Below are 13,106 nucleotides of genomic sequence, written 5' to 3'. Positions count from 1 at the left end.
TGTATGCCTGTGACAATGGACCAGCTCAGTGAGCAGTAGGACTTTCCACTCCCCCTCGGCCAGACAAAGACACCCCTTCTGGGACCCCCTTCTTATACATTGATACAAACAAGTTACGTATTGCTCCTCTGATGTGGTTAGTTACCACCCTTTACCTTGTATTTGTTGATCCAATCAAAACATCTCTATCCATCAGGGCTGGCTTTAGGCCGATTCCCCCCAATCGGGCCCCGCGCCTAAGAGGGCCCTGCGCCCTAAAGAAGAGCGCCTAACTTAGGCACCTTTTTAATTTTTTTTACTCACCCGGCATCGGTCCGGGTCTTCAGCGGCACATTGGCAGCGGGTCCTTCACTCGCTCTGGGTCTTCGGCGGCATTTTGGCGGCATGTCCTTCAGTGCCGCGGAAGACCTGGAGTGACGGAAGGACCCACCGCTGAAGACCCAGACCACCGCCAGGTATTCGAATCGGGCCCTGCCCTTCCTAAAGCCAGCCCTGCTATCCATCACTGTGTCATCCTGACCTTATCCTTAGGAGGGGTCAGTGTGCCCCTGTATCATCTTTGGGGAGTGTATTTACACCATAACCTTGTATCGAGGTGTTCTGGCACAATCCTTCTGGAATGTGTTTACGTGAATACTTAGTGCCTAACAGTGCTTGTGTTTTTGCAGTGCCAGGCCTGTTCTTGCCAAGTTCATGTATTGGATAGTGAACTTGCAAGCAAGCATCTGCTTTTGCTTGTAGCTTGATTCTTGCTAACTTTGCTTTATATCAGCAGGGCCTGACTTTTGCTCACTTTAGTTCAGCCCTTAGGCCTTGTACCAGGCCCCATGTTTCAGGCTCTTTCTTTCTACTACATTCCACCACTTTTTATCCTTTTATGGGGAGAATGTTTTACCCACCATCTTGGAAAAGCACAGTGCATGGACTGAAGATTACCCAGTGGGCTAAACACTGTTGTATGACCACCTGACATTACTATCCACACATTCATGCCTCTCTGTCCCTTGGTCTGAACATTCCCTTGTATGACCCTTGGACAGATTTTATTTTCCAAGTGTTTTTAGTCTCTAATGGTGGGCCTGGAAATGTCAGATTCGGGACTTTGATTGAGGAATGTAGTTTTATAGTTCTGAAATACTGGGTTAGGCACTGTTACAGTATGTTCCACAATGCTATGAATATGAGGAGTAAAACAAAAATTCACACATGAGGCCTCCATATATAAATTTCTTGTGATTAGTTACTACACAGTAGGTCCATCCATGTTACAGATTATCCTTACTGCTGGTTGTTACCATCTGGTAAGCTTTGCTGAGCAGGAGACTAGCCTGTGTGGCTAGCTTCTCTGTTCCAATGGATTGGCCTGAATTATTCTGGCCACACGTTGGAGTTGCGAAGTCAATAACATTCCTGGCATAACAAGCCATGGTCAAAGCTCTTTAGGTTTGCTTTGCTCTATGACAGCGGTTCTCAAACTGTGAGTCAGGGCCCCATTTATGGAGTTGCCAGGGCTAGCTTAGACTTGCTGGGGCCTGAGGCTGAAGCCTGAGCCCCACTGCCTGGGGCCAAAGCCGAAGCTCGAGGGCTTCAGCCCTGGACAGCGGGGCTCAGGTTACAGGCCCCCTGCCTGGGGCTGAAGCCCTTGGCTTCGACTTCACCCCTGAGCCCCGCTGCCCCTGGGTAGCGGGGCTTGGGCAGGCTCAGGCTTCATTCCTTCCTCCTGGGGTTGGATAGTAATCTTTATTGTTGGGAAGTGGTTGCAGTGCAATGAAGTTTGAGAACCCCTGCTCTATGATACATGAGTAGTGGATGTTGATCCAGTTGTTTCTTGAAGATGCTGTCTTCCAGATAACCTACTGAATGGACAGTAACCAATTTATCAAATATTGCTATGCTGGGATTCACTATTGTTAACCAGATACTGAACAAAATTGTTTTAAATAACATGTGCCTCAGTTAGGATGCACTATCTCTATATTAGAGACTAACAAATTTATTAGAGCATAAGCTTTCGTGGACTACAGCCCACTTCTTCAGATGCTGTAGTCCACGAAAGCTTATGCTCTAATAAATTTGTTAGTCTCTAAGGTGCCACAAGTACTCCTGTTCTTTTTGCGGATACAGACTAACACGGCTGCTACTCTGAAACCTATCTCTATATTATGACTGGTACTAACAGGGAATTTGTCTACACAATTTGACATATTGCCCATTTACCATTGTTTTTGTTATACACTGAGGACAATACCAGTTAGCTGTTTATTACTAATAAGATCAGTATCAGGGGGTAGCCGTGTTAGTCTGTATCTACAAAAACAACAAGGAGTCTGGTGGCACCTTAAAGACTAACAGATTTATTTGGGCATAAGCTTTCGTGAGTTAAAACCTCACTTCTTCGGATGCATAGAGTGAAAGTTACAGATGCAGGCATTATATACTGACACATGGAGAGCAGGGAGTTACTTCACAAGTGGAGAACCAGTGTTGACAGGGCCAATTCAATCAGGGTGGATGTAGTCCACTCCCAATAATAGATGAGGAGGTGTCAATTCCAGGAGAGGAAAAGCTGCTTCTGTAGTGAGCCAGCCACTCCCAGTCCCTATTCAAGCCCAGATTAATGGTGTTGAATTTGCAAATGAATTTTATTGTTTCTCTTTGAAGTCTGTTTCTGAAGTTTTTTTGTTCAATGATAGTGACTTTTAAATCTGTAATAGAATGACCAGGGAGATGTCTCAGGGATGGGAGATAGGATTGTGAGAAAGGCTCTGAGTTGCTGGAGTGGCAGAGGCTAGAAACAGGCTAAGTAGGAGATAATGGCAGTGGTGTTATAAGCAACAGAGGGTCCTGTGGCACCTTTGAGACTAACAGAAGTACTGGGAGCATAAGCTTTCGTGGGTAAGAACCTCACTTCTTCAGATGCAAGAAGATGCATCTGAAGAAGTGAGGTTCTTACCCACGAAAGCTTATGCTCCCAGTACTTCTGTTAGTCTCAAAGGTGCCACAGGACCCTCTGTTGCTTTTTACAGATTCAGACTAACACGGCTACCCCTCTGATAGTGGTGTTATAATCACCCTGAGTGTAGGACAGGTGGTACCTGCCCTGCCAAACTCCTGTCAACCCTCCCCTTCCTTTCCAATTACTCCCCCAATATGTTTTTAATTCTCCTGCCCCACTTCCCCTTCATCCCCCTTTCCCTTGTACCTTCCCCTGTAGCCTCATCCACTTCTTCCTGCCTACCTAGGGTGGCCGCTCACCTGTTCCCAGAATAGTGGTCATTCTGGGAATAGTGTGGGCCCACCCCTGGCCAGCGTGAGCTTGTACATAGGGTGCATGCAAGGTCACACCACAAGGGCAGCACCTGCACTGGCATGACCTCATATGCACTGTGCGCATGAGGTCACACTGGTGGGGGTGGAGTGGTATGTTCAAAATGGCATATTCCCTGTCTGCTGCCGGATAAAACTATGTCTGGATTTGTCCCAGTTCAGGAGGGGGGGGACACCGTCAGTTAGCAGCTGTCAGTGTTGCTAACTCTCCTGATTTTGTCACGAATCTTCCCCTTAAAGCCCCAGCTCCGGGAGTCCCGTGGATATGTGACGGTTGCAGGCTTCATTTGAAGATTTGGGGCTGGCAAGAGCGGGGACAAACTTGCCCAAAAGAGGCACCATTTATGCTCCTCATTTTCAGGGACTGGCCCAGGTTCACCCAGGCAGGCTGGTGCCAACCTCAATTGAAACCAAGTCCTCCTCCTAGGCTAGTGCCTTGGACCACTCCTCCCTGGCCGCTTCTACGTCCCTCCCGCTTTCCCCTGCTCTCTGCTCCTCCCGACACACCTGCCGCTGGCCCTTTAAGACGCCCCACCCCCCCGGGGCGGGGCCCCTCCAGGTTAGAGTTGGGCGCTCCGGGCCCCGCCCCGCCCCGGAGGAAAAACAAACTCACTTCCGGCTGAGACACCCGGCTGGGCCGGAAGTGAGGAGAACGTGGGGTGGGGGTTGCGCCGGGGGCTGGCCTGAGCGGGGAAGCGTTGGCTGGATGCCCACCGGAGCCATGGTGGCGGAGTAGCGCTGAGGCCCGCGCCCAGAGGCTGGCGGTGGGAGGAGGTGAGGGGGCAGCCGAGGGGGAGGGAAAGAGGAGAAGCCCCCGAGCCTGGAAACGTCGTTCCTCCCCCGCTCCCCCACCCGAGCCTGGAGCCTGCTCCAGCCCCCCCCCGCCAGTGCCCCCCCTGGGCCTGAAGACTGCTCCAGTTCCCCCTCCGGCCAGTGCCCCCCCCCGAACCTGGAGACTGCTCCAGCCCCCCCCCCCTCCGCCAGTGCCCCCCCCCCCCGAGCCTGGAGAATGCTCCAGCCCCCCGCCCTGGCCAGTGCCCCCCTCCCGAATCTGGGGACTACTCCAGCCCCCCCCCCTCCCCGCCAGAGCCCGTCCCGAATCTGGGGACTGCTCCAGCCCCCTCCCCTCCGCCAGTGCCCCCCCCCCCCCGAACCTGTGGACTGCTCCAGCCCCCCCTTCCGCCAGTGCCCGCCCCCCCCCCGACCCTGGAGACTGCTCCAGCCTTCTCCCCCCTCCCCCCGGCCAGTGCCTTCCCCGAGGCTGGAGACTGCTCCAGCCTGCCCCCCCCCCCCCCCAGGCTGGAGACTGCCCCTGCCCACACCCCCCCCCGCCAGTGCCCCCCTGAGCCTGGAGACTGCCCCCCCTCCCACCTGCCCTGTGCCCTCCTGAACCTGGAGACTGCCTCCATCCTGGCCAGTGCCTTCCGAGCATGGAGACTGCTCCTACCTCAGCCCCCTGTTCCCTTCTCCCCTGAGTATGGAGACAAGTCTTGTGCCAGTGACCCCAGAACGTGGAGACTGCTCCCTTGCCAGTCTTCTCAGCCAGTGTCACCCGCAGTATGGAAATTGCCCCCTCCTCTGTTATTCTCCAACCTCTTCCCTACAGACATGCAGAGCTAGGAAGTAAATTCTTCTGCTTCCCCAGATCCCCATCACACTCTGTTTAGGAGCTCAACTCAAATCCTTACCCCTAGCAGAATTCCTCCTTTTGTAGAAAACATGTGTATACTCCACCCCCATAGGAATTGGGCCCCAGTTGCCAAAAAATCCCTCCCTGTTCTTCCACCACTCTCTTCCTGTCTTCCCTGCCATGGAATAGATGAGTCCCCCTCTGGGATGTCTTCACCTGTAGCTGGCATCAGGTATCACTCTCCCCATGACCAGACCTTTCATTTCTTCCTGAACTGGCTGACACTTACTAGGCATTCCAGAGGCAACACTCCTAGAAAACACACACTTACTCTGTTCATGCCCTAACATTTTTTTAAAAACATTTAACGTTTTTTAAAACACTAATGGTCCTGTCCTGCCCTGTCCTGTCCCACAGAAGTTGTCTTAAGACTGTGGAAGGCTTAAAATGTTAAAGGGAGGCATCTAGTTATTTTGAAGTATATTGTACAGATGTTGCTGAAGTGCCTTTAATCACTCATAGGCAGCATCTCCTGGTTTGTCCAGTGATGTGGAGCAGTTCCTTACACTGTAAGGAAGCCACTTGCATGTTAACAACTTGCAAGGAGGTAACATCTGTCTTACTGGATAATTAATTAGCCAGTACTTATAGTGACTGGAACATGCAGTGCACTATATGTGTTAAGTTTTTGTATATAGTTATGGTTGAATTCTATTTTCTATTCTAATCCTTTTTGTTTGGTTGCTCATAATTTTAAAACTAATTCCTGAGGTGCTGAAATTTTCATGGCTTGCTCTCAATCTGGAGGTGATTTAATCTGTTTTTGGAAAAACTGAACAAAATTGGGTGCATTATTTTTAAGTTTTTAATCAAAAAGTTTGTATATGGGCTAATTCAATGACTAAAAATATAACAAACTTAGCTTGGTTTGTAGATCTCATTGAGATAGAAGGAACAGAACAAGTTTGAAGAATATTGGTTCAGTAATTTTAAAGTTAAAAGCATGTAAATAGGGAAACTTTGTGCATGCTTAGTAGAATTTTGCTGTACATCTTGACAGATGGCTCCAAAAAGATACAGCTCTTAAATGTTGGCGTGCTGAAGCACTTTCAAAAGTCAAAATTACTTCTCAATAATACATTAATTTTGGCTAACTATGCACCTGTGCTTAATGTATTGCTTTCAGCATGCTTTGTGCTGGAAATGTATTAAAAATTGTGTAAGATTTTATTTTTGGCATTTGTAGAGATCATCAAGGACAAGATAGTGTTCTTGCTTATTACTTAAAGATCAAGCAAAACCAACTATTGTAATTGTTGGAAGATTGTTAAATTAACTGGATACAGATATCTAAGAACCTTGGATGGTAGGTGCAACCTTTATGGAAAAGGAAGACTGGGGTATGTCATGAAATAAAGGAATTTGGGGCATTTTCCTGTCCATGATAAACAGCGATATAAATATAAGTAGAAGTGAGGTAATGCTTTGGAACAGAATGAAGATGTAACTTATGCAAAACCTGTTCTTCAGATAGGTAAAGTATTAACTCATTCCTTTCTGTATATGCTGCTGAATCTTTGACTAATAATCTTTTGATTACTAAGCTTGCATAAGCTTTGGTTATTTGACCTATCATAACACTGATCATCTAAAACTGAACCCTAACAGAAACTATTTAAAGCCTGAGAATGTGTAGTGTTAGAGATGGTGGAGAGTTTGAGATGGCCTTGTTTTGATTTTCACATTTGAAAAGCAGTTGGGGCTAAGACATCTGAGTTCAGAAGGCATTGTACAGCACGTAACAGAGGGCTTGGGGATTGGAGCTTCTGGGCACTACTGTAATAACAATATTATTAAATATTTATTAATGTGTCTAGCAAATTACGTTTTCAACAGTCAATGATGTGCCCTTGTCTCATTGAATAAGGTATCCAGTGAATGAAGCAAGACTCCATAGGAGGCCTTGCTTTAATGATTGTGCACCTTGTGCAGGATAAGACATTCTGATTGTGCTTAGACAAATAGTTTCAGATTATAATTTAAAAAAAACTAGGTAATTCCTTTAACAAAATCTTGGTGAGAGTGTTAAAGGTTGCAGGTAAATTCTCAGAAGTCAGGAAATGCTGGTTCTTGTTTGGATTATTTAGTGCAAAAACTAACTTGGGAGTGAGAATATTTGTAAAAATATACTTGGCCTGGTCTTCCTTTGTTGTTGTTGAAGATGGTTTTTATTTTTTTACTCTGCCAAGCTGTTTGGCATCCTTATATTGCTATGGAAAATATTTTGATGATGTCATAAACAAAACCATATGACTTAATTGCAACATCAAATAGGAGAAGATGAGTTGAGAGAATTGCCCCTTGTTTAGACATAACTCTTGTATTATTAACAAGCCAGTGATGCAAATGATAGAAAAATGTGATAAGTAGATTTATAGTTAAGATAATTAAAACTTTCTCCAGTATGCATATTAATTAATGTTCATAAGGAATGGCATAAAATGAAGGAAACTAATTCATTTTTAAGCCAATAGACTTCCCTGGCTAAGTCAGCAAGATACAAAACACGCATGCATAGCAGTTTTGTTTGTTATCTGGGGAATCTTACTAAGTTTTTCTTTTTCACTCACACTTCATGTTCTCTCAAAGTCCATATCAGTGCTGGGCTTCACTGTTACGGAACCATGTTCAAACATATTTCAGCAAAGCCCACAGAAATGAACTTGTCAGAGTTCAGTAGTGTTGTTCTTTGGCCCAGTTACAGCCCAATTCCATTTTGTAGTGGAGACCTATGCAACGACTTAACCTGGTAATGGAATTCAGATAACTGAAATTTAAGGTCTTGTCTAAGTTACATAACCAAGACAAGCTGTAAACTGGTCCCCAGATGTGGTGAGATTGACGGTGTAGACTGGCCCTGAATTAATTTCTGTCATGATTTGGTCACCATTATGACTCTTCACGTGGTGGTGGTGGCTCTTTAATCTTAGGTTTTCTAAAAACTTAAATAGTAAGTTAAGTATTTAACATATACATCATATTCTCTCACCTGTCCTCTTACTTAACATATACATCATATTCTTATTTAACATATACATAACTTATTTAACATATACATCATATTCTCTCACCTGAGTGATCTCTTACTCTGTACTTAGTCCCATTAATTTCAATAGGGCTGCTTGACAAGCAAGGTACACCCCAATGTGTGGACAGTGGTGGCAGAATCTGACTTACAGTTTACATAGTCTAATACAAGGGATCCTGAAACTTTTCAGTGTGGCCTATATCCTATTAGAAAAATTCTCATAGACCACCACTTCCTTTCCATTTATGGTTATGTAAGGTCACAGTGTCAAGTACAGAAACTGGTATCAGGAAAAAAAAATAGAAAAAAGTTTTTAATTGCGTTGTAATGCAGTTTAGCATCTGGAAGCAAGGCATGGACCACCAGCAAATGCTTCAGGGAAAAGCAGTGGTACGGTGACTACAATTTGGGCACCAGTGAAGGCACAGGGATGTTAAAGTTGTTGAAGATTTAAGATCCCTGTAATATTCAAATTAACTTGTGATATTTCAGCCAGTTTTTAAGAATAGGTGGGCTATCTTAAAATTCATAATTAAGAAAAGTCTACTACTTTTAAATATAGCTGATTTATTGTATGGTATTAGTGAGGATATATGTTAATCCAGCTGTAGGCCAGTATTATGCAGATGTATGTTTAGTAGTCGACATTAACCAAATGATTTATTGGAATATTTGGTCAGGAAGAATAAGTCAATGTCTGGTCCTCGAATGTTTAGAATACTGTGGATTTGTGAAAATATTTAGAAATGCTGACAAGAATTGCCCATTTTGGAGACTTTTATTATTTTAATTATAGTGACAGAATATGAACTTTGATTAGACTGTTACTCCAAGCTGTGCACTACGTTGTTTCATTAGGGGAGTCTCATAAACGCAATAGAAATTATCTGGATCTTATCCTCAATTTCAAGGCCATTAATATTTAGACTATTGCTTATGGAGTGCTAGTTCACCAAGTCCTCCTTTCCAAATGTCAGTGGTCATATGATAGCTAATTGCTCCTCACACAACAGATATTACTGATGCAGTTTAGGATAAACCCATAACAATTGAAACTGACACAGTTTTAGGTGATTGCTTACTAAATATTTCTCAAGGCATTAAATATGCATGTACCTCCACTTTCATAGCTTCATAAAGCAGTATAATACACCTCTACCCCAATATAACGCTGTCCTCGGGAGCCAAAAAATCTTGCCGTGTTATATCGAACTTGCTTTGATCTGCCGGAGCGCGCAGCCCCGCCACACACACCCCCTCCCCCCCCCGAAGCGCTGCTTTACTGCGTTCTATCCGAATTTGTGTTATATTGGGTCGCGCTATATTGGGGTAGAGGTGTATTTGCCTAATTCAAGACTATCCAGCAAATTGAGGAACTGTCCTTTTCAGTACCATTCCTGTGTGGGTTAAGTAACAATAAAAACCATGTGCACAAACCCCTTTTCATGAAAGTGAGTACCTTTTAGGAAGTAATACTAATAAATTAGGTTGTCACCCTAACTGATGCAAAGTGAGGAGAATGAAAATGTTTGATTCATAGCCAGTGTATATAGAATTGGCATTAATAAAGCTGAGCACCTGTAGTTACACAATTGTTATATAGAATCTATTCTTGTTTGTTTATTATTAGCTTGGTAGAAGTGATAGAATTTATCTTAAACTGCTCTTATTCTGAATGTAGGGGTAGCCACTTGTGGAAATTTCAGGGATGACTAATAAACTGAAAAATCTTAAATCCATTTTCTTAAATTTAAGCGACAGCTTCATTGAACTATGAGAATCTTAAGGAGGTGAAGCAGAACTAATCAAACTTTGTATCGATAAACCCTTGTTTTCACAAACAACTGTTCTGATGCATACGTATATTAATGTTGTATATGTTGAAAGAGTTGATTAAAGTTGTATTGTGGGCTAGTTATGGATTCTTCAGTTAAATGCAAGGTGAAATTTTGCATATCAATGTTATCCAAATGTATTAATTGTAAGAGAAATAAAATACTTTTTAATTATTAGTTTTTAAATTTTGTTTTGTAGTTCACTGGGAACTGTAGGTGTTCAAATGCTCTGAAAATGAGGCCACTTTTATTAGGTCCATAAATATGGATATAAATGCTTAAACTTGGTCACTTACATTTGATTGTTTTGGACTTCATGTTTTAAAAATCATATATACACACTGCAGCTGCACATTACAGAAATCTTTAGCCCTTAGCATTGAAGAGATCTTGGTGAAATTGGATCTTATTTCTACTTTCAGTGTTTTGATGTCTAATAACTCCCTCCCTCTTTCTATGTGTGTGTCTGAAGAATGAGCACATGTCGTTGGTGTACGCCTGGTGGTTCCTCCACCACCCAGTTCCTAAGAACTTATGCTTCCAAGACTTTGTCCCCTGAAGATCGTGCAGCAGCCAATGATGATCTGTGTTACTGCCTGGAATGTGTGGTTGAATATCACAAGGCAAGGGACGAATTGCCTGGCTTACTGCAGGAGGTAATTGTCTCCTACTGAGCTGCACAGAATAAAAGGTTTAGTTGAGTTACCTCAGAGGGTGGGATTTGATGGTGGTTAGGTCTGACTGAGGGAGAGGAATTTTGTGAGGGCTCTGTGTTTAGCTAACTATTGCAGGAAGCGTATGCTGCCATTTAATTGTAAGTTCTTGTAATGTGCTCTATTCCTGTATTTAAATATAGAACTTTGTCCCAGTTATCAGTCTTCTGTCTAAAATAATGATGAAGCTATTAACTTTATTCAGAAATGAATAAATTATTCAAAACCTTATTCATTATGTACCTACAATTTCTGACTGCCACTAAAGTTACTTTAATGATTCTATAATCAGTCAATTCCAAATTGAAAATGTTGCTGATGATCTGTGTCACCTGAGTTCCACACCCAACTGTTAATATTTTCTTACAATGTCTGGAAAGTAACTTTCCAAAACAAAGTAATGAGCTCTTAGAATCTCATCAGGAGTTCCACATGATGTTAAACATCCTCAGTCTCAGCAACTGTACAAACTATTGTTTCCTTGTTTCCTTTTCCCTGAATAGATCTTATGGGAGTTGGAAACCTCCCGTCTCATTGACCACTTTGAGAAATCCATGAAGACAGATATTGAAGAGGATGATGAATTATTTATAGTGGATGACAATGGGGAAACTAAACTGTCTGGTTACACAGGCCCAGATTTTGAGAACCACCTGCGTGTACCTCTTCTAGAAATACTGAAATACCCGTACCTGCTGCTACATGCACGAATCAGTGAGTATCTCATGGCTTACACTTGAAAGGATCCAGTATTCTCACTATTGCAGAAGGTGAAAATAATTATTTTAAACGAGCATTAGTGAAATGTTTAGTTGCCCTAGTAATATTTCTTTAAGCAGTAAAATAACTTCGCTTGTCTTGGTTTTGGTTAATCTCTACCATTTATGTCTCCTCTTGTTTAGGTGAGCTCTGTGTTGAGGCTCTTTGTAAAATGGAACAAGTTAACTTCTCCTTTCAGGTCTTTGACAAACATCCAGGCATTTATCTGTTGTTGGTACACCCCAATGAAGTGGTGAGTTATTTCTCCTACAATGAGACTACAATCAGAAAAATGAACTCACTTTAAGCTTTTACTGGGCACTTCTGTTTCAGGGATTTGATTGTGTATGTCTATCCTTGTTCACATTTGGCAAGAGTAATAAGCCTATTGTTTCAAAGTTTAAACGTTTCTGCTGTATCCTCCTCATATAAACAATCCATAGAAGCATGTAACCTTGATTAATATGTCTTGGCACATAATATTCCTATCCATGATAATAAGTGGTTGTTTTGCAAGAACAACTGTTCTTGCAAAACAAGAGCATGCAAGAAAAAAGTCAGTGAAAAGGCATATTAAAGTCTGCAGACTAATCAATGTTTACTGTTTAATTTGAGCCATTTGTAACATTAACATTTTGGGTGTTATGTGGCTTTTCTCAAGGTGGATAATAGGAGCACCTAACAGTTTAAAGCATTTAATTTCTATTGAGTCTTCTCCTAATTTCACCTGTTCTGGAGATTGAGCCTCATACTGAATTGAGAACCTAAAGAAGCATGTGTTTTTCAAAATAAAAATGTACCCAAAGGAAATTCCACTACATAGTCTGAGTTTAAATAACATTCAGATTGTTTTTCCAAATTCTTGTGATTAAAAATAAAATCAGAGTTAAGATTCAAAATTCAGCATGATTCTTCATTCTCCTTTTTTGGCACAGGAAGTTGTTCAATTAGAATTTGGATAGGAATACAATTATACTGTCAATTCAAAGAAAATGGAATTCTTTTGACTGTAAAGAAAAGAATTGACTGAGAATGCGGGGTGGGGGGTCAGAAGTGAAGGAGTGGAGGGCAATGCATCATGTATTGTGCAAATGAAGTTCATAAAGTGGAAATTGTGGTGCAGAAGCTCACAATGTGTAACTCTGAATCACTGATTCCTGTCAAGGAACAAAAGTTATGGGGCTTTGTTTTCAGAAGTGTTGATAACTTAAAAGTTCAGTTAAAGTCAATAGGAGTTGCAGGTGTTCAGCATCTCTGAAAATAAAGATCTAGGCTTTCAGGCTGAGTCCAAGTATATTTTGTATGCCACTCTTTCCAAGGTAGCCAAATACAATGTTCATACTCCAGCCTTTTTTGTGCTGGGATGTTGAGTCTCTCCATCTCGGTATCATTTGTTTTTAGTCACTAAAAGCTATATCCTTGGGTAGTCTGAGGTTCAGTAATCTTGGAATTGCCTCCAATGTGAAATAGAAGTGGTGAGAGTGGCACTGTCAGTTGGAATAAGAGACAGTCCGGAACACTCTTCCTCCCCAAATCCTTTAATTACAGAGCATTACCATAGCATATATAGTGACATAGCACGCAGAGTTTGACATTACCAGCAGGCACAGTTGTCCTTTATTTTATTAGTCTTCATTCTGAGACCAGTGGAGGCTAGATGGTATTTTTAATTGTATGTATCTGAATGAGATTCAGAGAGGGTATTTTAATTAGGCCAATCCTAGACCACAATGGGAGGTCTCTGTGCCATATGT

General features: G+C 42.7%; 1 protein-coding gene across 9 annotated transcripts in view; it reads left to right on the top strand.

Moving 5' to 3' along the window:
• The first annotated feature begins 3,926 nt into the window (after positions 1 to 3,926).
• SETX (senataxin) overlaps positions 3,927 to 13,106 on the top strand; it is a 49,434-nt gene continuing 40,254 nt past the window's right edge. For 8 of the 9 annotated variants that reach the window (XR_010593603.1, XR_010593602.1, XR_010593601.1 and 5 more), the window contains exons 1-4: positions 3,927 to 4,101; positions 10,353 to 10,536; positions 11,097 to 11,307; positions 11,496 to 11,605. Coding sequence is in view for 6 of the 9 variants with exons in the window: in XM_065572249.1 (XP_065428321.1) it covers positions 10,354 to 10,536; positions 11,097 to 11,307; positions 11,496 to 11,605 (504 nt within the window). In the remaining 3 variants the exon portion in view is untranslated. Of the gene's footprint in view, positions 4,102 to 5,181; positions 6,492 to 10,352; positions 10,537 to 11,096; positions 11,308 to 11,495; positions 11,606 to 13,106 lie in introns of those variants that run through there. The other variant, XM_042854291.2, reaches the window with a different exon arrangement.

This window comes from Chrysemys picta, chromosome 18, assembly GCF_011386835.1.
Source record: "Chrysemys picta bellii isolate R12L10 chromosome 18, ASM1138683v2, whole genome shotgun sequence".
Taxonomy (NCBI): domain Eukaryota; kingdom Metazoa; phylum Chordata; order Testudines; family Emydidae; genus Chrysemys; species Chrysemys picta.
The sequence above is the reverse complement of the archived record's forward strand: the minus strand, read 5'-3'. Positions and strand labels throughout refer to the sequence as shown.